Source organism: Terrapene carolina, unplaced genomic scaffold, assembly GCF_002925995.2.
Source record: "Terrapene carolina triunguis isolate 2854851 unplaced genomic scaffold, T_m_triunguis-2.0 Scaffold165, whole genome shotgun sequence".
Taxonomy (NCBI): domain Eukaryota; kingdom Metazoa; phylum Chordata; order Testudines; family Emydidae; genus Terrapene; species Terrapene triunguis.
Window position 1 is genome coordinate 2,485,697 of NW_020664516.1, and position 18,669 is coordinate 2,504,365.

The 18,669-nt window shown below is 47.8% G+C and overlaps 1 protein-coding gene across 1 annotated transcript in view; it reads right to left on the reverse strand.

Annotated features, from left to right (window-relative positions):
- The window catches only part of LOC112119564 (hydrocephalus-inducing protein homolog), a 360,821-nt gene that overhangs the window by 327,683 nt on the left and 14,469 nt on the right, over positions 1-18,669 (reverse strand). The window contains 2 exon segments of the mRNA XM_029912025.1: positions 6,482-6,681; positions 15,776-15,910. Coding sequence (XP_029767885.1) covers positions 6,482-6,681; positions 15,776-15,910 — 335 coding nt within the window.

Here is an 18,669-nt window from a genome sequence, read left to right on the forward strand (position 1 = left end):
GCACCCTGAGCTACCTCCTCCCTGCACCATGAGCTACCCCCCTGCCCGCACACAGCCCCTAGATACCCCCTGCCCACACACAGCCCCTAGATACCTCCTCCCAGCACCCTGAGCTACCCCCCTGCCCACACACAGCCCCTAGCTACCTCCTCCCTACACCCTGAGCTACCCCCCTGCCCACACACAGCCCCTAGATACTCCCTGCCCACACACAGCCCCTTGCTACCTCCTGCCCGCACACAGCCCCTAGCTACCCCCTCTCCTTGCACCCTGAGCAGTTTTCAAACTTTCTGAACTGAGTCCCGCCCCTATTTTTTGGTTGCATCCCCCCACAGCCCAGACAGGCAGGTGGCCTCCTGAGTGAGTCAGGGGGTGGAAGTGGTGCTCCCTCCCCGGACCCTGCTGTGCGGAGCTGGCTCGAGCCCCACCAGCTCTTGCCCCCCGCCCCAATAGAAGTAAAACCATGCCTATGCCTAAGGGTCCCCCCCGAGTCCCTCCCCCCCACCTCCGCCGGGCCTTGGTATTTTTATAGCATGTTGAGGGGGGCCTCAGCAAGAAAAAGGTTGAGGCCCCCTGCGCTAAAACATAGTTTTGTTCTTCGGTGTATTAAAGGCGAACAAGTCATTCCATTGACAGCTGAGCTGAACCAGTCAGGAAGTATCAAATGTTCCCGTACAGCTGAGGGTTTGTTTCTCAAGGGTACACAGATTGCTTCTGCTGCCAGAAGTGTTCAGTCAGATACTCCATCCTAACATCAGGTACCTGCTAGGGAAAGGGATTCGGTTATGGGTATTCCCAATGGCTGCCACTGTATGGGGAGATTTTGGTGGACCAGCAAAATGCCTGGCCACTACCAATAATTGTAATATTGATTATCATGTGTATGGCCAAAAGTAGCTAGATCAGTAGGTTCTAGCAGGCCTCTGCAATGGCCTTAGCATAACTAAGCAAGCAGCGAGGAGGAGTAGGTGGGGAGCCTGACCCTCTGTCCTTCCTGATAAGAAATTGTTGAGGTATGTGTTTTAGAAAAACCAGAAGCTTATCTATATCTTCCCTTTGGGATTTGTTTGTCAGGGCCCTCAAGACATGCAGACTCTGCAAAAACATATCTGTCTAATGGTTTGAGGAAACCTCTTGCTTAAACTTTGCAATTGCTTGCTTAACAAGTTTTTTTTTATTGACATGTTATTGTTACACTAACCCAAATAAATAAGGAGAGAAAGTATGGGGTAGTTGGACTCTTCAGGGAAACTTCGTGGACACATCTTAGGGTCCCCAACAGCAGCTGAAAGATGGGTCAATCGTATAGCTGTCGTTGTAACAGAACGCCACTAGCCATCACCTTCAGCTCCCCACTAAAACCTCTCCAGCGCATCATCAAAGATCTACAACCTTTCCTGAAAGATGATCCCTCACTCTCACAGATCTTGGGAGACAGACCAGTCCTCGCTTACAGACAGCCCCCCAACCTGAAGCAAATACTCACCAGCAACCGCACACCATACAACATAAACCCAGGAACCTATCCTTGCAACAAAGCCCGATGCCAACTCTGTCCACATATCTATTCAAGTGACACCATCATAGGACCTAATCACATCAGCCACGCCATCAGGATCTCGTTCACCTGCACATCTACCAATGTGATATATGCCATCATGTGCCAGCAATGCCCCTCTGCCATATACATTGGCCAAACTAGACAGTCTCTACGCAAAAGAATAAATGGACACAAATCTGACATCAGGAATCATAACATTCAAAAACCAGTGGGAGAACACTTCAACCTCTCTAACCACTCAGTGACAGACTTGAAGGTTGCAATTTTGCAACAAAAAAACTTCAAAAACAGACTCCAGAGAGAGACTGCTGAACTTGAATTAATATGCAAATTCCGACGGCCGTGTCTCCATTGATTTATTTCCTGCCACTGCCTCGCCAAGAGTAATAGTTTTCTTCTTTCATATGGCTTGGGTAGATAGCAATAGCTACAAATTTATATCTAGATTTGATAGCCCGCACATTGCCACAGCAGTGAACTGGTGAATGTCCTCAGGCTCCTGGCAAAAGAACAAAGGACAGTCAGATATGATGTGCCTGGTTTGTGTCTGGTGACCACAGTTGCATACAGGTGTTTGTCTCATTTTCCATTTAAAGAGGGTTTATCCACATCTCCCATGAGATGTCCTGATGTGATTCGATCTGCACCAGCCTGTCCGATATAAATCAAAACCCGATGATTCCTCGGCAGGGTCAAAGACGAGCTGTTTGTTTTGAGCAGCTGTGGCTCTCCATTGAGTGTCAGCGTTGAAGTTGACTGTAAGGGTCTTGATGCGGTTCCATAGAGGGTTGGGTGCAATCCCATCATGGAATGGGATCCTCATGTTTGCATTTGCGTGTTTGAGAAAGCAAGATGTCTGGGAAGCTCTTCTAATCTGTGGAGGATGGATGTGCAATAGGGCCGGGAGCCAGGCAACCGAAGTCAATTTGAGCGTCCCTGGCACTATGCACATGGTGTTACTGAACTGAGTATCAAGGAGTTTAGTGTGACTGCTGTGAGACCACATTGGCACATAGTATTCAGCTGCAGAATATACCAAGGCAATTGTTGCAGTTCATAAGGTCCTTGGACTGGAGCCCCATGATGTTCCAGGCATTTACTGATAAGCACAACATGAGATCTGACCTTATCGTGAGTGTTCTCAATGTGTTGTTGAAAGGTCAAACTCCAGTCCAGTGTAACGCCAAGATACTTCGGGTTAGCCTCCTGGCTGATGCTCTCACCGCTGAACTGCACATCGGGTTTGGTATTAGTTATTTTATTGTTGAGATGGAAAGTGGTTACCATGGGTTTTTTTGGGTTAGGCCTAAATTTCCAGCATTGGAAATAATCAGTCATTATGCTAAGATCTCGGATTAGGGTGCAGCTGCTGGTATGGAGGCTTGTATGCTGAACAGTTAGGGCATGTCTCTGCATACACGAATTTCCTCAACTCCATCGCTGGCATATCCACAGTGTATAGATTAAAAAGTATCAGGGCCAGGATGAAGCCCTGAGGGATGCCCGAGTTAAGAGTTCTTGGTCTACTGATCTGGCCATTACAGTGTACCTTAAAGCGGTGGTCCCCGGTCATCGCTGCCAAGAGACAGATCATTCGCCGGCAGTGAATGACGCGGGAGATCTTGAGGAGGAGGCCCTGTCTCCAGACAGTGTCGTATGCCAAGGACAAATTGTTAGGAGTATTAGTGCCAATGTAGGATCTAGGCCTGTAAGTTTTGCCTGAGATAGTATTTTGAGTTCTGCTTGCCTGTTTGGATATATATACATTTTTACTAATATTTGTGAACAAGGGGATTTTACTAAAACCAAAGAGATACTGTAAATGTTGCTTTTGCCTAAACCAGATGGGTTTGTTAGTATAATGGAAATAGATAAGAGCAGTTAAAGTGTTACTGGGCATGCTGGGAATGTAATATATGAGTGCACACTTGAAGACTGCCTCAACTCCTTATCTCAAGGCAAGGTCAAGCAACCAGTTGGGAGGGGCAAAAGGGGTTGGGGGGGGGGGAAGTAAAACACTAAAAGACCAGAGAAATGCTTGCCCCTGACTGAAGTACAACCTCACTCCTTACCCCTCCCATGGGGTACAAAAGGGGTGGGAAGGAAGACCCTAGCCGGATGACCCCCAAAACAGAATATGACCGTAAGTTGTAACAGGTGGGACTGTGGGCATGCATTTCAGGTATAATTATGCCTGCTGAGAAGGGGGAAGTGGGAACACTGGGAAACAGGGCTCTGCGGCGTCGAGTTATGGTATACATATGCCTGCTGGAAATTAACCCCAATAAACTTTGCATTGCTTGCACTTCGGACTTCTGGTCTGCTTTCCATCTGCGTGACAAGAACCAGGGGAGAGGGTGAAGGGAAAACCCTCTAACACAGATCAACAAGGGTGATCCCTGTCTTCAACTTACGTTGGAGGATAATTGAGCGATGTTGGTTATGCAGGAAGTGACTCAAAATGGTTCTTGTTGTGGCCAGTGGAATACCTGTGCTGTTACAGGTCACAAAATACAGGTCAGGGCTGTGATCCATTGTACGCCTCGCAGACCGAAAAGATCTGGATTGCTTCGGACCATAGAGCACGTGGAGGTCTTCGAGGGAGACCTATTCTGTGATCTGTTCCCCGGTTGTGTCATTTGAGCAGTATCCCCAGTCTTCGTGATGGTGGTTAAAGTTGTCTATGTAGATGGCTGGATGAGGAAGGGAAGTGTAGTGGTCCATCACTCTCAAGTGGGGATGGAGGCCACTCCGCCTTGCTGTATTAGGCAATAATCCTCAGGCTCAGGCCTGGCCACTGTGGCCGAGCCGTACGCAGTCTGTTGTTCTGTAGCGACCTAGCAGAGGTAAACCAGCAGGAACAGTCTGGTGCTCTCGCTCCCCCAGGTGAGATGAAGCAGTGAGCAGTATTTAGCGCGCAGCCTCTTGACTGGGACAGAAAGCAATTACGAGTTCAGGCTCTGGCCCTTTGGGACGGGGCAGAGCAGGGAGCAGGCTTTAGTCTCAGCTGTAGGCTAAGGCAGCCAGCAAACACACAGTCTAGGTTCTGGCAGGGGTGAGCGCCCTAACAGTCTAGGGGCTCAGGTAGGGGCGAGCACCAACACAGTCTAGCGTCCTAGTTTGGCAGACAGTAGACTTACACAGGCTTCCTGCCAATGTTCTCTCTAATTTTTTCCATATATGTGCGGAATGAATTTTGTTATGTGCACCATATTGAGGTAACGTGCGGCTGTGTGCCACCAATAGAAACAAAAAACCTAGATAGAATATATATTTTTTAAAAGTTACCATAGGGATAATTACTCCAGCCTGGGCAGGTTAGGCATTTTAGAACTCACTATTCAAAGAATTAAATTTAAGCATAAGAGGGAAATAAAAATTATGAAATGCATAGCCCAGTCAAAAAACTAAAATAACACACTTTGAAAGAATAAGATTACAGGGAATATATGTGCATTGCAGGAAGTATCAAGAAGTAACAACAACCAACAATAAAACAAGTATGTGTTGGGAGGCGAGTGTGAAAGACAGAGTGTGTGTTTGTGAGACTGAGACACACAGTGTGTGTGTGTGTGTGTGTGTGTAAGAGAGAGAGAGAGAGTGATACCGTGTGTGTGTGAGGGAGAGACACACACGCTGCCCCTTTAGGTAGATCGGCATTCACCAGTCTGAGGCCTGAGACACAGCAGCAGCCGTCAGCAAACTCTGTCCCATGTCCCACTCCTGAGCCCTGTCGTGTTCCCCGCCCCGCTCTGCAGAGATGGGGTACATGGGTAGGGGGAGGGGGACTCCCTGACATCAGCGTCTCCCCTCCCCCCGACTCTGCACAGCAAGCAGGAGGCTCCCGGGAGCCGCTGGCCAGGGGCTCCAAGGCAGAGGGCAGGAGCAGCGCGGCAGTGGGGGGAGGGGCACCTAAAGTGCACGGCACTTGATCGACTGCTGGGTGTCCGCGCAGCTGCTGTGTGACCAGGGCCAGGGGTTGGCACCCAGGGTCGGCACTTGGGGTCCATGCTCGCTGCTGCACAGCAGGGGTTAGGAGTAAGTGTCCTGGGCCAGCACCCGCCGAAGCCTGCTGCTGCGCAACCGGGACTGGAGGTCGGCGTCCAGGGCCAGCACCTGCCAGAGCCTGGGGTTGGTGTCTGCTGCTGCATGCCCAGAGCTGGGCATCTGCACTGGGGCTGGTGCCTGGGGCTGGGGATCGGTGCCTCTGGCCAGCACCCACCAGAACCCAGGGTCCACATCCAGGAGCAGTGCCCAGCGTCAGCAGCCAGGGCTGGGGGCTGGAGCGCATGGCCAGGGGTTGGCTGCCGCCGGGGTCCATTGTAATGAGCATACACGTGTTAGTGTACCTAGAACCATTGAGCCAGGGCACTAGGACTGTGCTTCGTTGACAATCAACCTGGCCAAGTGCCTTTGCTACTGAACCGAGTCTGTGGTCTTCATGGGCAGTTCGACTGGAGTCTGCTGTACTGGCTACCAGGCCAGAGCCGGTGCAGCACACAGAGAGAACACACACACAGCCAACAACTGACAACAGCTCCTACCCATACCTTCCATAGTGGGAGAAGGACTTAGCTACCATGCTCCTACCTGTATCTTTAACTACAGGGCTGCAACAAGATTTTTTCCTTTAAATCTGACAGGCTTTGTGCATGGTATTTCCATGGAGCACACACAACAGCATGCCCTAAAACTCTGCAACCTACCATGGACAAGGGTTGGAGGCTCAGACAGACACTTTTTCCATCACACAGCAAGTAACAGTAAAAAGCTGGTGTGCTCTAAACATCCCCCCAGTCTGCAGGACATGCTGCAATGTGCAAGTTATCTGATTGTTCTGTTCCTCTTTGCTATGCTACATTAACACACCCTTCGGCAAGTAAGGTGAAGCACATGAAGACCAACCAAAGCCCCCTTTACCTCTGAAGGCTGGTTCTGTAGTGGGCCTCTCTATTGCCAATGTTGCGAACCAGCAGAGTTTTCTGAGTGCTGTACTTGACGGGGCAGGTGGAGAAGTTCAGTTGGTCAGGGAAGTCCAGTATTGCCCGAGCCCCTATAGCTCGGATAGGCACAATAAACTTTTCTCTTTCCGTGATGCAGGTTACCTGGTGGATGTAATCCTACAGGGAAATAACACACACATCAGTCTGGTAAACTCAGGCATCATTCCCACAAGAGAGCGAGCAACAGAAGGAATCCAACTGGCTTCATGGACAACAGAATCCACAGTTACAAGAAGGGAACATTAAGGCATTTCGGGTGCCGTGGCCTTCACTCTTTGTATCATGGTTTAACAATTTTTCTACAGTGTATTCTTCCCAAACTGGAGACAAGAATTGCTCCCAGTATTTCAGGTGTTAGCAAAATAGCACTATTCCCTACTACTATGATTTATTATCAATCGCCTTTATAGAGACACGTTCAAAAACGGTACAAATTTTTCTGCAATGGTAACGCAGTGAAAGTACATATATTGAAAGCAAGCAACTGCAAGCATGTTCTTCACCTAATCCTAATTGCCTTTTTGATACAGTTAATATGGTGAGACAAGTTAATTTCACTCCCATCCTTCTCCTTGACAAAAAACCCCTAACCATCCAATCCCTTTTCTTCCCTGTCCCCTGCCTCAGCTGGGATCTCCCACTCTGATTCCCCCAAACTGGACATGATAACTCTTGTTCTTCCCAACATCCTGTGTTTCTTTAACCTTCCCCAGCTCCATCGGGGCCCTCCCTTCCTTTGCTAACAGTTCCACTGTAGGGTATCTTTCATCAGAGCTGGCAGTCTGTGCCGAGACTGAGTGGCTGCTGTAACCTCATGTGTTTTGGGGCTTCCCTAGGTCAGAGGCGCTCCCAGGATACACTGTGTATCTGAGATCCTAGACCTGACAGATGGGTCTTGTGATGGGGCGTGCATACCCTGCACTGGAGCGGGAAGGATTAACCCCACACTATGGGTGGCGGAAGTCCTGTGCTGGGCATGCTCCAACTGCTGCCTCAGTATAAAAGGGAGCAGCCCAGCTCATTCTGGGCTGACTGCTGGAGGAGAAGGCCCTTCGGCCAAAGCTCCAGCTGAAGAGCTGCCACAGCCCTTGCCTGCAAGAGCCAGAGACCCGGAGAGCCAGATTGGAGGCCTGGAGCCCAAGGAGCCCCGGAAGACCATCCACGCTGAGGAGCTCTGGAACTACGATAGGAAGAGACCCAGAGAGGGTGAGCAAGTGGTATCTCCCAGCCGAATGAGGTCAGCGTGTTTCGGTGGGATTCCCCGCTGACCCAGTGATGGACCGCACCATCACTGTTAGGGCCCTGGGTCAGGGCCTGGTGGAGTCCGGTAGGCCTAGGCCCCCCTACCCAGGCCGTCACCCCCCTGGGAGTGGCCCCCACCTTTCCCCACCATATTGACTCTGCCCTGTGTCCTAGGGCCACCATATTGACTCTGGCCATTAGGCTGCACTGCCCTGTGTCCAAGGTCTGCCATATTCACTCTGGCCATTAGGCCATGCTGCCCTGTGTCTGAGAGCCTGGGCCCAGAGCTCCCCAGAGCAGAAGAGGGGAAAGCTTGTGGTTCTCCGAAGTTGTGAAGAGGTCCCAGCACGGTGTGCCCCGCCGATGAAAGATGGACCGGAAAATGGGGTCGTGGAGTTCCCACTCGTGGTTGGCGTGGAAGGACTAGCTGATCCTGTCTGCCAATAAGTTGCTGGTGCCCAGGAGGTGCACAGCGTGAAGGGTGACTCTGTGCCGGAGGCACCAATTCCAAAGAAGGATGGCCTCCGCACAGAGGGAAGGAGACCTGACTCCGCCCTGTTTGTTGATATATACAACCACCGTCATGTTGTCGGACAGCAGTTGAATATGGCGGAAACAGAAGGGCAGGAAGGCCTGACAGGCCAGGCAGACCGTCCATAGTTCCAGAATGTTGATGTGCATTTGCACGACTCTTTGCTGAACAAAGTCCTTGGGCCCGGTGGCTGTTGAGGTGGGCGCCCCAGCCCATGAGTGAGGCATCTGTGGTGAAAGTGGTGCTGAGCATGGGGGACATGAACGTAATGCCTGCTAGAACCACAGATGGGTTGCACCACCAGGCGAGGGAAGCCAAAACAGTGGGAGGGATGACAACCGGGTGGTTCAGGGGGTCCGACTGTGGGTCGTAGACATAAGGGAGCCAGAGCTGAAGACAACACATATGGAGACAGGCAGATGGCATGACCACGGTACAGGCCACCATATGGCCCATAAGGGAGAGGCACTGATGGACGGCAGCGGAGCATCACGATAAGAGCACGAAACAGTCTGTGAGAAGAAAGGCTGTGACAGAGTCCAGGTGTGCCCCTATGAAGGTGAGCGTGTGGGTAGGGGCAAGGATCGACTTTTCCTCATTGATGCAGATGCCCAAGCTGCCGAGGAGGGCTCTGAGAGTCCGGATAGTAGCAAGGAGAAGGGGGAAAGATGGTGCCACACGGAGCCAGTTGTCCAGGTAGAGGAAGAGGGAATGGCAGAGGTGGCACATATAGGCCGCCACCGCCGTGAAGACCTTAGTGAAGATGCGGGGGGCAGTTGCAATTCCAAAGGGGAGAACGGGGAATTGGTAATGGGAACTCCCCACCTGGAAGGGAAGGAATTTGCGATGAGCAGGGTGGATGTCTATGCGGAAGTATGCATCTTTCATATCGAGAGCCGCAAACCAAGCTCCACAGAAGAGGGAAGGGATAATCAGGGGGAGGGTGACCATTCTGAAGCAAAACTTGCGAATAAACTTGTTCACAGAGCAGAGATCCAGAATGGGACAAAGACCATACCCTGTTTTCGGGACGAGGAAACAGGGGGAATAAAAACTACAGCCATGGTAGTGCTACGGCACGGATTCTATGATGCCCTTTTGGAGCAGAACCACGGGTCAGCAGAGGGACTGTATGTCGGTGGGTAGGACAGGTGCAGAGAGTCTGGGATGTAGGACCAGGCAGGAGAGAAGGCTGTGTCCAGGTCGGAGGCCACTCAGATTCAGAAGAATGGCCCTTGCCTTGCTAGACCATCGGTGCAAGCTGAGGTCCAAGAGGGTGGTCAACAAGCAGAAGGATGGAGCATGAGGGACTCGTCCACTGGAGAGTGTAGTCTTGGAACAGGCAGAGGTCCAGAGTGCGGGGGAGAGCCAGCAAAAGGCAGCAAGAGCTCAGCCAATGGCGTCAGGGGTGATAATTGCCCCGGAATATGCGGGACTGGGTGTGACTGGCTGGAAGGTGCTGGCAGTATCGATGGTGCCAAGGCCAAAGGAGGAGGCCCAGGTGCTGGAGCAGAAGATGGGGCAGGTGGTGTACAATGGTATTTGGAGTGGTGCTCTGTACGAGCCTTCTTAGGAGCAGGAGCATCCACAGTTGCGCACAACTTCTCACCCGACCTAACACAGCTTGGGGAGGTAACGCTGCATTTAGAGATGGTCCCCGTTGGGGAGCTGCCCTTATGCCCGTGCTTTTTGTGCACGAAGTGGGGCTTCGATGGGTGTGGCAGTGCTGCCAGTGCCACACGGGAGGGGCCCAGTGAAGTGCTCACCTCTGTGCACATGTGGGCGCATCACCTCCTCCATTAGACATTTGCGAAGGCAAAGTTCACGAGCTACTCGAGTCTGGGATGGAAACAAGCGGCAGATGGCGCAGCAAGAGAAAACGTGGGCTTCACCAAGAGAGTAAAGGCAACGAGTGTGCTCGTTGCTCACTGAAAAGGAGTGAGGGCACAAGGCACAGTTCTTGAAGCTGGCAGAGTCCCGGGTTGGGGAGAAAAAAAAACCCTGAAGGGGAGAAACCCAAGGAAAACAAACTAACTACTAAAAAGTAACAGACAACTATCTCGCTAGAAACAATATACAGCAAAAACGAAGAGCAGTTCTCTTAGCGAGCTAAGAGCAGCGAGGAACAGGGGTTCCGACTCTGGCCAGGCAGCAGTAAGAGGGAACTGGAGTGGCATCAACCCGCACAGCCTCTTAAAGCCTTGGACATGTCACATGGTGGATGCACAACACACGTGCAGGTCAACGGACACTGCTATGAACAGTTCCAGCTCCGGTGCATGGCACGCATGAGCACCTGCGTTTGGAATCCACATAGGGACCGTGACTCGAAGAACTATTGTTTCAGGATCTCTACAATCTGAGGCTTCATTTCTGTACCAGTTTGATGATTTGCATGTTTTCATTTCATAATGGCATGTCCAATCACTACCCAATGGGCCAGGTGGCTCTCATCTGTCAGTTTAACTATATAATTGAGAACAAATACTGCATGAATTATTTCCTGATTATAGCTGCTGTGATAAATGAGGGGGGGAGGGGTAGCTCCCTTTTGTGGACACCCAGCCAGCCAGTTGGCTGTGGAATCCCTCTTGGTGGTTGTTCTCTACTTGCTTTACCTGTAAAGGGTTAACAAGCCCACAGGTAAAATGAAAGGAGTGGGCACCTAACCAAAAGAGCCAATGGGAAGGCAAGAACTTTTTAAAATTGGGAAAAAACTTCCCTTTGTCTGTGTGTTGTGGTTCTCTGGGAAAGAGGGGAACAGGGAGCAGTTATGCTGTAAGAAGCTGAAAGCCAGGTATGAAAAACCATCAGATCATACCTAGAGATTGCTTATCTGAAACCCCAGATACGTCAGTAAATTAGGGGATGTCTAGAAAGACGTGATTAGGTTTATTTCTGTTTATTTCTTATTGGCTTGCGGACTCCTCTGTGCTAACCCCAAATGCTTCTGTTTTGCCTGTAACCTTTAAGCTGGACCTCAAGAAGGTTATTCCTGATATTTAATTTTTGTTAGTGGGTTTTTTAAATCTAGCAAAAGCCGAAGTTCCAGATGTATTTTCTTTCTTTTTGTTTTTAATAAAATTTACCTTTTTTAAGAACAGGACTGGATTTTTGTGTCCTAAGAGGTTTGTGCACAGGTTGTTTAATTAGCTGGGGGCAACAGCTGATTTCCTTTGTTTTCTTTCTCAGCTCTTCCCCAGAGGGGGGGTGAAAGGGCTTGAGGGTACCCCACAGGAAGGAGTTCCCAAGTGCTCCTTCCTGGTTTCAAAGGTGTTTTTTGCACTTGGATGGTGGCAGCATCTATCCATCCAAGGTCAGAGAAGCTGTAACCTTGGGAGTTTAATACAAGCCTGGAGTGGCCAGTATTAATTTTTAAAATCTTTGCGGGCCCCCACCTTCTGCACTCGAAGTGCCAGAGTGGGGAATCAGCCTTGACAGCTGCAAAGAACATCACCAGGTCCACTTCAATGTAATTAAAAGTCAGGCAAGAATGTAGAGGAGCACAGCTCCATGGAGGCAGGACTGTGGGGTACTGGAAAATAGTGCAGAGACTTTGGAGATCTCATAAATACCCCATGACAGTTCTGCTGTGTGGGGGACATCCCCCTCCCACAAATGAACTAACTCTGCAATTAGGGACTATGTTTTCCTTGTCCTTGATAAGGGGATAATTTGGTCCCAACTCAATTTTACAGAAAGACATTCCTCGAAGTGAACCTAAGTGCTTCCTTCAGGAACCCTGCCCCTGAAGATATACTAGGAATGCCTTCAATATGCTACAAAACATCTCTAACAGGCTGGACTGAATTTTAAAAGGAATTAATTCTGCTAATTCAGTAACTCATTGTCCTGTCATAGTTCATATTGATCAACAAGCATTACTTCAGTCATCACTGGCGGCAGTAATGAATTTTGCAAACTCTCCCGTCTAAGCTGGTATTGCCTGAAAAATGTGGCATTGTTATGGTGCAAAGAGTAGGAGTGGACGATTGAATAAACTGTGCTGTAAAATGGTTTTATATGCCTCTTGCTTTCCCTTTCATTTTCCTTTATCATAATCTATTAATAATCCGGAAGGACACACGTAAAACGTGAAGATTCCTGTCCGTCGTTTATTTGCCCATCAGCTCGGCAAAGGTTTCCAATTAGACAGATCCTGTCAGACAGAAATACAAGCGGACCCTGGAACACATTACAGAACGAGAACATCCACATTAAACAAACAGAGCCATAAAACACAACAGTGTAAATTAGAAGCAATTAGAGGAACGGATTGGAATTGTTGCCAAGTGGAAAGATTTGCATTTCATATTTATAAAGCAAATACCAATAAACAAAGATACATATCAGCTATTTATTTATTTACTGACTGCCCAGTTGTGTGGCAGACCAGAGGGCTAAGAGATAATATGGAAATGCTCATTTCTCAGGAAGAAGCCGCATGGCACATGGCATTCCAGCCACTGACCGCGCCCAAATTCCTTTTCTTTAGAATACACAGGCCCTGATCCTGCTCTGTGCTATACCTCTGTAAATCAGGAGTGACTCATCTGAAGTCAGAGTTAACCAGTGTATGTAAGATCACACTCAGGCCAAGAGAATTACGGGTAACCAATAATAACAGGAAAGATCTCAAATAGAGAAAGGCTAGTGCTTTTTAAAGTACCACACTTAACCAAGAGAGTCACAGATGCATATGTCCAATTTATGGAAACTGAACTTTTATTAGCGTAAAGTGGGATAATTCAGTGCTTGTCCCTGTAATCCCTCTTCAGGCATATCATATCATATATCATATCATATCATATGTATGTGTGTGTGTGTGTGTGTGTGCTGAAACAAGTGATATGCCTGAAGAGGGATTACAGGGACAAGCACGGAATATATACTGTGTGTGTATATATATATATACACACACACACACACACACACACACACAAACGAACAGGTACCTACATTTTGTCCTAGTGGCATAATTTAATTTACTGGAGTATTTCAGCATCAAGAAGTTTCCCCTATTTAAAAAAGGATTCTAGTGGCATGATCCTGCTCCCATAAGATCAACCATGGGAGCACAAGTGGGCCATACATTAGCACGTACGAAGTACAAAGCCTAAGGTGCGTGCATCAGTGTTACTTTGCAAGCACACAACTGCAAGCACCATGCAGATGGCTTTCAAAATATCACTCTAAGGAACCATTTTTCATATTCGTAACATTAGGACCTGGTGAATCGGGCTGAACCATGTAGGGATTTAAAGTTCTGGGTTTGATTTATAAAGCCCTACATAACATGGGCCCTTTCTACTTGAGAGACCGCCTTGGGAGCCTAAGTCACTTGGGCACGCTTGAAAATTTCCCCCCATACCAACATAGTTTTATTGCAAACATTAATGACTTTCAATAACTTCTAAGTCCTGTCAGAGGAAAATTGATTATTTCACAGGCCCATGTTGCTGGGGAACAGGATACAGATCATGGGGATTTTCATTTATTACACCATTCCATTTCCAAACATTACAAAAAAGGAATACAATGAAACCAAAACCTACCAACAAACGCAAGAAAAGAGATCAATTGTGTCCAAAGAGAGGACCAAACTCCTCAGCTCTCTTAGTGCACCAACACTGGCTAGTACAAAGCTATTCCTAACCTTGCCATCTCAAGACAGGTTAAATGAAGGACCGCACTAGCACTAGGATGCTGTAAAAAATGTGCTCTGCATTTCTTTAAGAATCAACCTGCCACACATCTGACCCTTCCCAGCTGCAACATCTTCTTCTGCCCCAACAAGCCTCAAGATCACAGTAGCGAACGTTGGCATCACAGCACTCCCTACTAGCACAGCAATGTTATTTGTACACTCTCAGCAAAGGAATGGTATAGGAGCCTAGATACTATGGTGAGATGCCAGTAGGTAGACACAGATGCTGTTAGGTATCATTATGGTACAGGGCTAAAGGAGGCAGCCAAACCAATATTAAAAGACGCTTCTTTACAGTTGGCACTATACCATCCTAGGATGCGAGAAACACTGGGTTTGGGACAACATGTGTATGAGAGAGATAACATGACAGTGGGAGAATGTATATGCCCATTTAGTTCTGCACAGAATCTTTCAGATAGGAAATACCATTAAGCCCTTTGCAGCACACTGAGCGCCTTCTTAATGAAGAAAATCTAGAGCTCAGTTTGTCTGTGCCAAGCCGGCTCTCTGCCACACACGCAGCACTTCCTCTCCCTGATTGACAACTGGAATGTAAGCAGGCAAATGTCTGCAGGGGCAGCATAGCTGTAAGGCCTAAAGACAGAGTTTTTAAAAATCATCTCCTTTTCCCCAGGCCAAAATGAGGAGAGGGAGAGATGAAGAATAGGTTTCCCTAATCTATTGCATTCCTACAGGTATAACTGAACATCTGTGTATGTGTCTTCCCACTCATACATACAGATCCCGTATAAAAAAGGAGAAATAAACAGCAGCAATGTAATCCCAACTGTGGCCTATCAAATACCAGAATTCCACGCTGTCCCTAGCCAGTTAGTCTAAAACAGTGGTTCTCAAACTGTGGCACATGGACTACAATCAAGACATACACAGGTTGGTTAAAAAAAACCTCAGGCCTAAAGAATTATCGAACTTGAGTGTCTCCATTTTTCGGTGTCCAACCTGAGATACCTTAAAGTTGCCAGATTTTCAGAAAGTGCTGAGCATCCCTCCACTGGAAATCAGGCCTCTTTCCAGGGTCCCATGTTGGGCCCCCAAAATCACTGATTGCTTTTGAAAGTTTAGGCGTTGGTCTTTATAATTGGCTCAGTAAGTCAGAATATGTACAGTCATGCAGAAAGCCCTATGTTTGATTGTATGGTGCATAATCTATCAGCCCACAGGTGCTTAAGGGGTTCTCTGATAGGAGTTACAGTCCAGCGGTTCTCAAACTTTTGTATTGGTGACCCCTTTCACGCAACAAGCCGCTGAGTGTGACCCCCCCTTATAAATTAAAAACTTAACCAAATTTAAAATATTTAACACCATTATAAATGCTGGAGGTGAAGCGGGGTTGGGGGGGGAGGCTGATAGCTCACGACCCCCCATGTAATAACCTCGTGCCCCCTGAGGGGTCACGGCCCCCAGTTTGAGAACCCCTAAGTTACACCTTAAATCCCTTAGGTGTTGAAGGATGAAAAGAGCCCCGAAAATAGGTTGGCAGATTACAGAACAACAGGCAAAAGGAATGTCCAGTCTGTTAAAGGATCCCTTCACCAAGGAGTAGTGGGTGCTCTACTGTTATCACAGTAGGCTGGGTCCAGAGTAACTCCACTGAAATCAGAAAGGTTACTCTGGATTGACACCTGTTTTACTGGCCAAAATCTAGCCCCTTGTGTGCATATTCTATATTTAAAAGGCACTGATCCCTTTAAGGGTGGCGATGGTACCTTGTTCTCCTCAGGAGTGAAGAGGATGCGGAAGGTAGACGCCATGCCCGGTGCTACTTTGTGACCCACATCATTGGGACTGATAACTCTGAAGTAAGGAGAACTCTCCAGGATGACTTTCACCAACCGGGGAATCTGTAGGAGACATGTAAAATATAAGATTATGCAATCCACATGGAAGGGCAAAGAGAAAGAAATCATCCTAGTCATCAAATGGGGATATTGATCCTTAGCCACCTTTGTAAAGCACTTTGTGATCTAAAGATGGAAAGTGCTCCCTAAAGGTTAAGTGCAATTAGTTAATTATAGGAGAAATGGAGAGACATTAAACTTTTTGATGTGTTGAGTTTGAGTTGGCAGTGGGCCATTTATTCTATTCAATGTTGGCTCTTGCACTGCGCTCATCAGCATAGTACCTAAGCACCTTCCAGTACCTATTGAGCATCTGGGGATAGGTGTGCGTGAACCTGCCCACATCTAAAGGCCCCTCCCCCAACCTAAGGAGAGGCGCTACCAGACCTAGATCTCAAACAATTCCCGGGGGGGGGCAACAAATGATAAGACAGGGATGAGAGTGAGGGTCACAGGGTCAAAAGCAGGGAGCCAGAGGGGGACACCTTCCAGTAGTGCATTAAGCAACATGATTAACATTGTCACATGTTGTTTGTTCTCTCATCCTCTCCCCGAGGGGGGGAGTGTGTGCAGTGGAGTCTTTCACTTTGGTAGGGGTTTTCTGTTCCAAAGAAAGTTGCCACATAGTCAACTGGGCAAGCAAAAGGAAGTAGACAATCAAGGAATCCTCAGCATACATATAAGTAACTGGAGCTGTGAGAACAAAGGAGTTCATCTAGGGATGAGGAGCAGAGGGAGAAGGAAGGGAGCAAGACAGCCTTGGGAAGGCACTGACTGACATCAGAAGAGACGGAGGAAGAACCACCCAAGAGTTGACAAAGGAACAGCTGAAGAGAATGAGAGGAGAAGAGTCACAAAAGCCCAAAGAGTGGGAAGCCAGAAGCAGAGAGTTACTGACTGTCCAAAGAAAATTGTGGTTACTTGGTTTCCCCTTGGGCATGCCAAGAAGGCTAACGGCATTTTGGGCTGTATAAGTAGGGACATTGCCAGCAGATCGAGGGACGTGATCATTCCCCTCTATTCGGCATTGGTGCGGCCTCATCTGGAGTACTCTGTCCAGTTTTGGGCCCCCCACTACAAGAAGGATGTGGAAAAATTGGGAAGAGTCCAGCGGAGGGCAATAAAAATGATTAGGGGGCTGGAGCACATGATTTATGAGGAGAGGCTGAGGGAATTGGGATTGTTTAGTCTGCAGAAGAGAAGAATGGGGGGGGATTTGATAGCTGCTTTCAACTACCTGAAAGGGGGTTCCAAAGAGGATGTATTTAGACTGTTCTCAGTGGTACCAGATGACAGAACAAGGAGTAACGATCTCAAGTTGCAGTGGGGGAGGTTTAGGTTGGATATTAGGGAAAACTTTTTCACTAGGAGGTGGTGGAATCTCCTTCCTTAGAGGTTTTTAAGGCCTGGCTTGACAAAGCCCTGGCTGGGATGACTTAGTTGGGGTTGGTCCTGCTTTGAGCAGGAGGTGGGACTAGATGACCTCCTGAGGTCCCTTCCAACTCTGATATTCTATGATTCTATGATCTGTTTATTCTGTTCTTTAGGGGGAATGCTACCTTAGTGTGTTTCCTGCCTCAGGCTATGTTACTGTCCTTGACTTGTATTCCAGTTTCATTATTAAAAACTGGCATGACTTCTTTCAGAAGATTCTGCTGGTTGGTAAGTTCATAACCAGACGGCAGTTAAAGCTCAGTGGAGCCAGATTCCTGAGTATCTTGTTAACACACAGGAATCCTTGCATGGCATTTTGCAATGAGAGCTGCCCTTCATGATACTGGAAGCAAATAGAAAACAAACAGAGGTTTACTGGTACTGGCGCAGCAAGCCTAAAGCATGAAATCTACCACTGAGAGAAACTCAAATGAAAAATTTTAACTGACAAGCTGGAAGAGCTTCACAAATATGCCACAAAATCCAATTCATGCTTAGGAACATAGGGATTTCCACATGTGATCAGACCAGTAACCAGTCACTGATGGTCATCATCACTGTAAATGCAGATGAGCCTAAATCCTTCAATTATACCTTTTGAAAGGCTAGCTGTAAATTGTGTACAAAAGTCCTGTGTAATCTATTCTCTAATAAAATAAATGTACAGAAGCATTTTCTGCAGAACAAACAATGAAAGCCTCTCTAAGCACTGCTCAGAAAGAGCCAGAGAAAAAGAAAGCAATTTTACAATGTATAAATCGCAGCAATAAAGATGGACTAAATCATTCCACCTCTGTATTTAAAATATTAGAGAGGCCACATTCGGAATACTCGATGCCTTGAACTTGATTTTCACAAAGCAGAGCAGAGTTATAATCACAAGTGCATTGTGTGCAGCTGTCAATTCAGAGATCTGAAAACTAGAGAGAAAACATTCTAAACTAACCGCTGGAGTGTCTTGTTACATTTATACAATGAAAACTATTTACAAAAATAGTCAAATTAAAATGTAAGGGCATCTTTTGGGGTTTTATTAACAACATCCTTGTGGTATTAAAATACAGCAAAGGCCTGGTCTACACTAGGCTTTTATGTCGAATTTAGCGCCGTTATATCGAATTAACCCTGCACCCGTCCACACCACGAAGCCATTTAGTTCGACATAGAGCCCTCCTTAAATCGATTTCTGTAATCCTCCACAACGAGAGGAGTAGCGCTAAATTCGAAATGGCCATATCGAATTAGGCTAGGTGTGGATGGAAATCGACGGTAATAGCTCCGGGAGCTATCCCACAGTGCACCACTCTGTTGACGCTCTGGACAGCAGT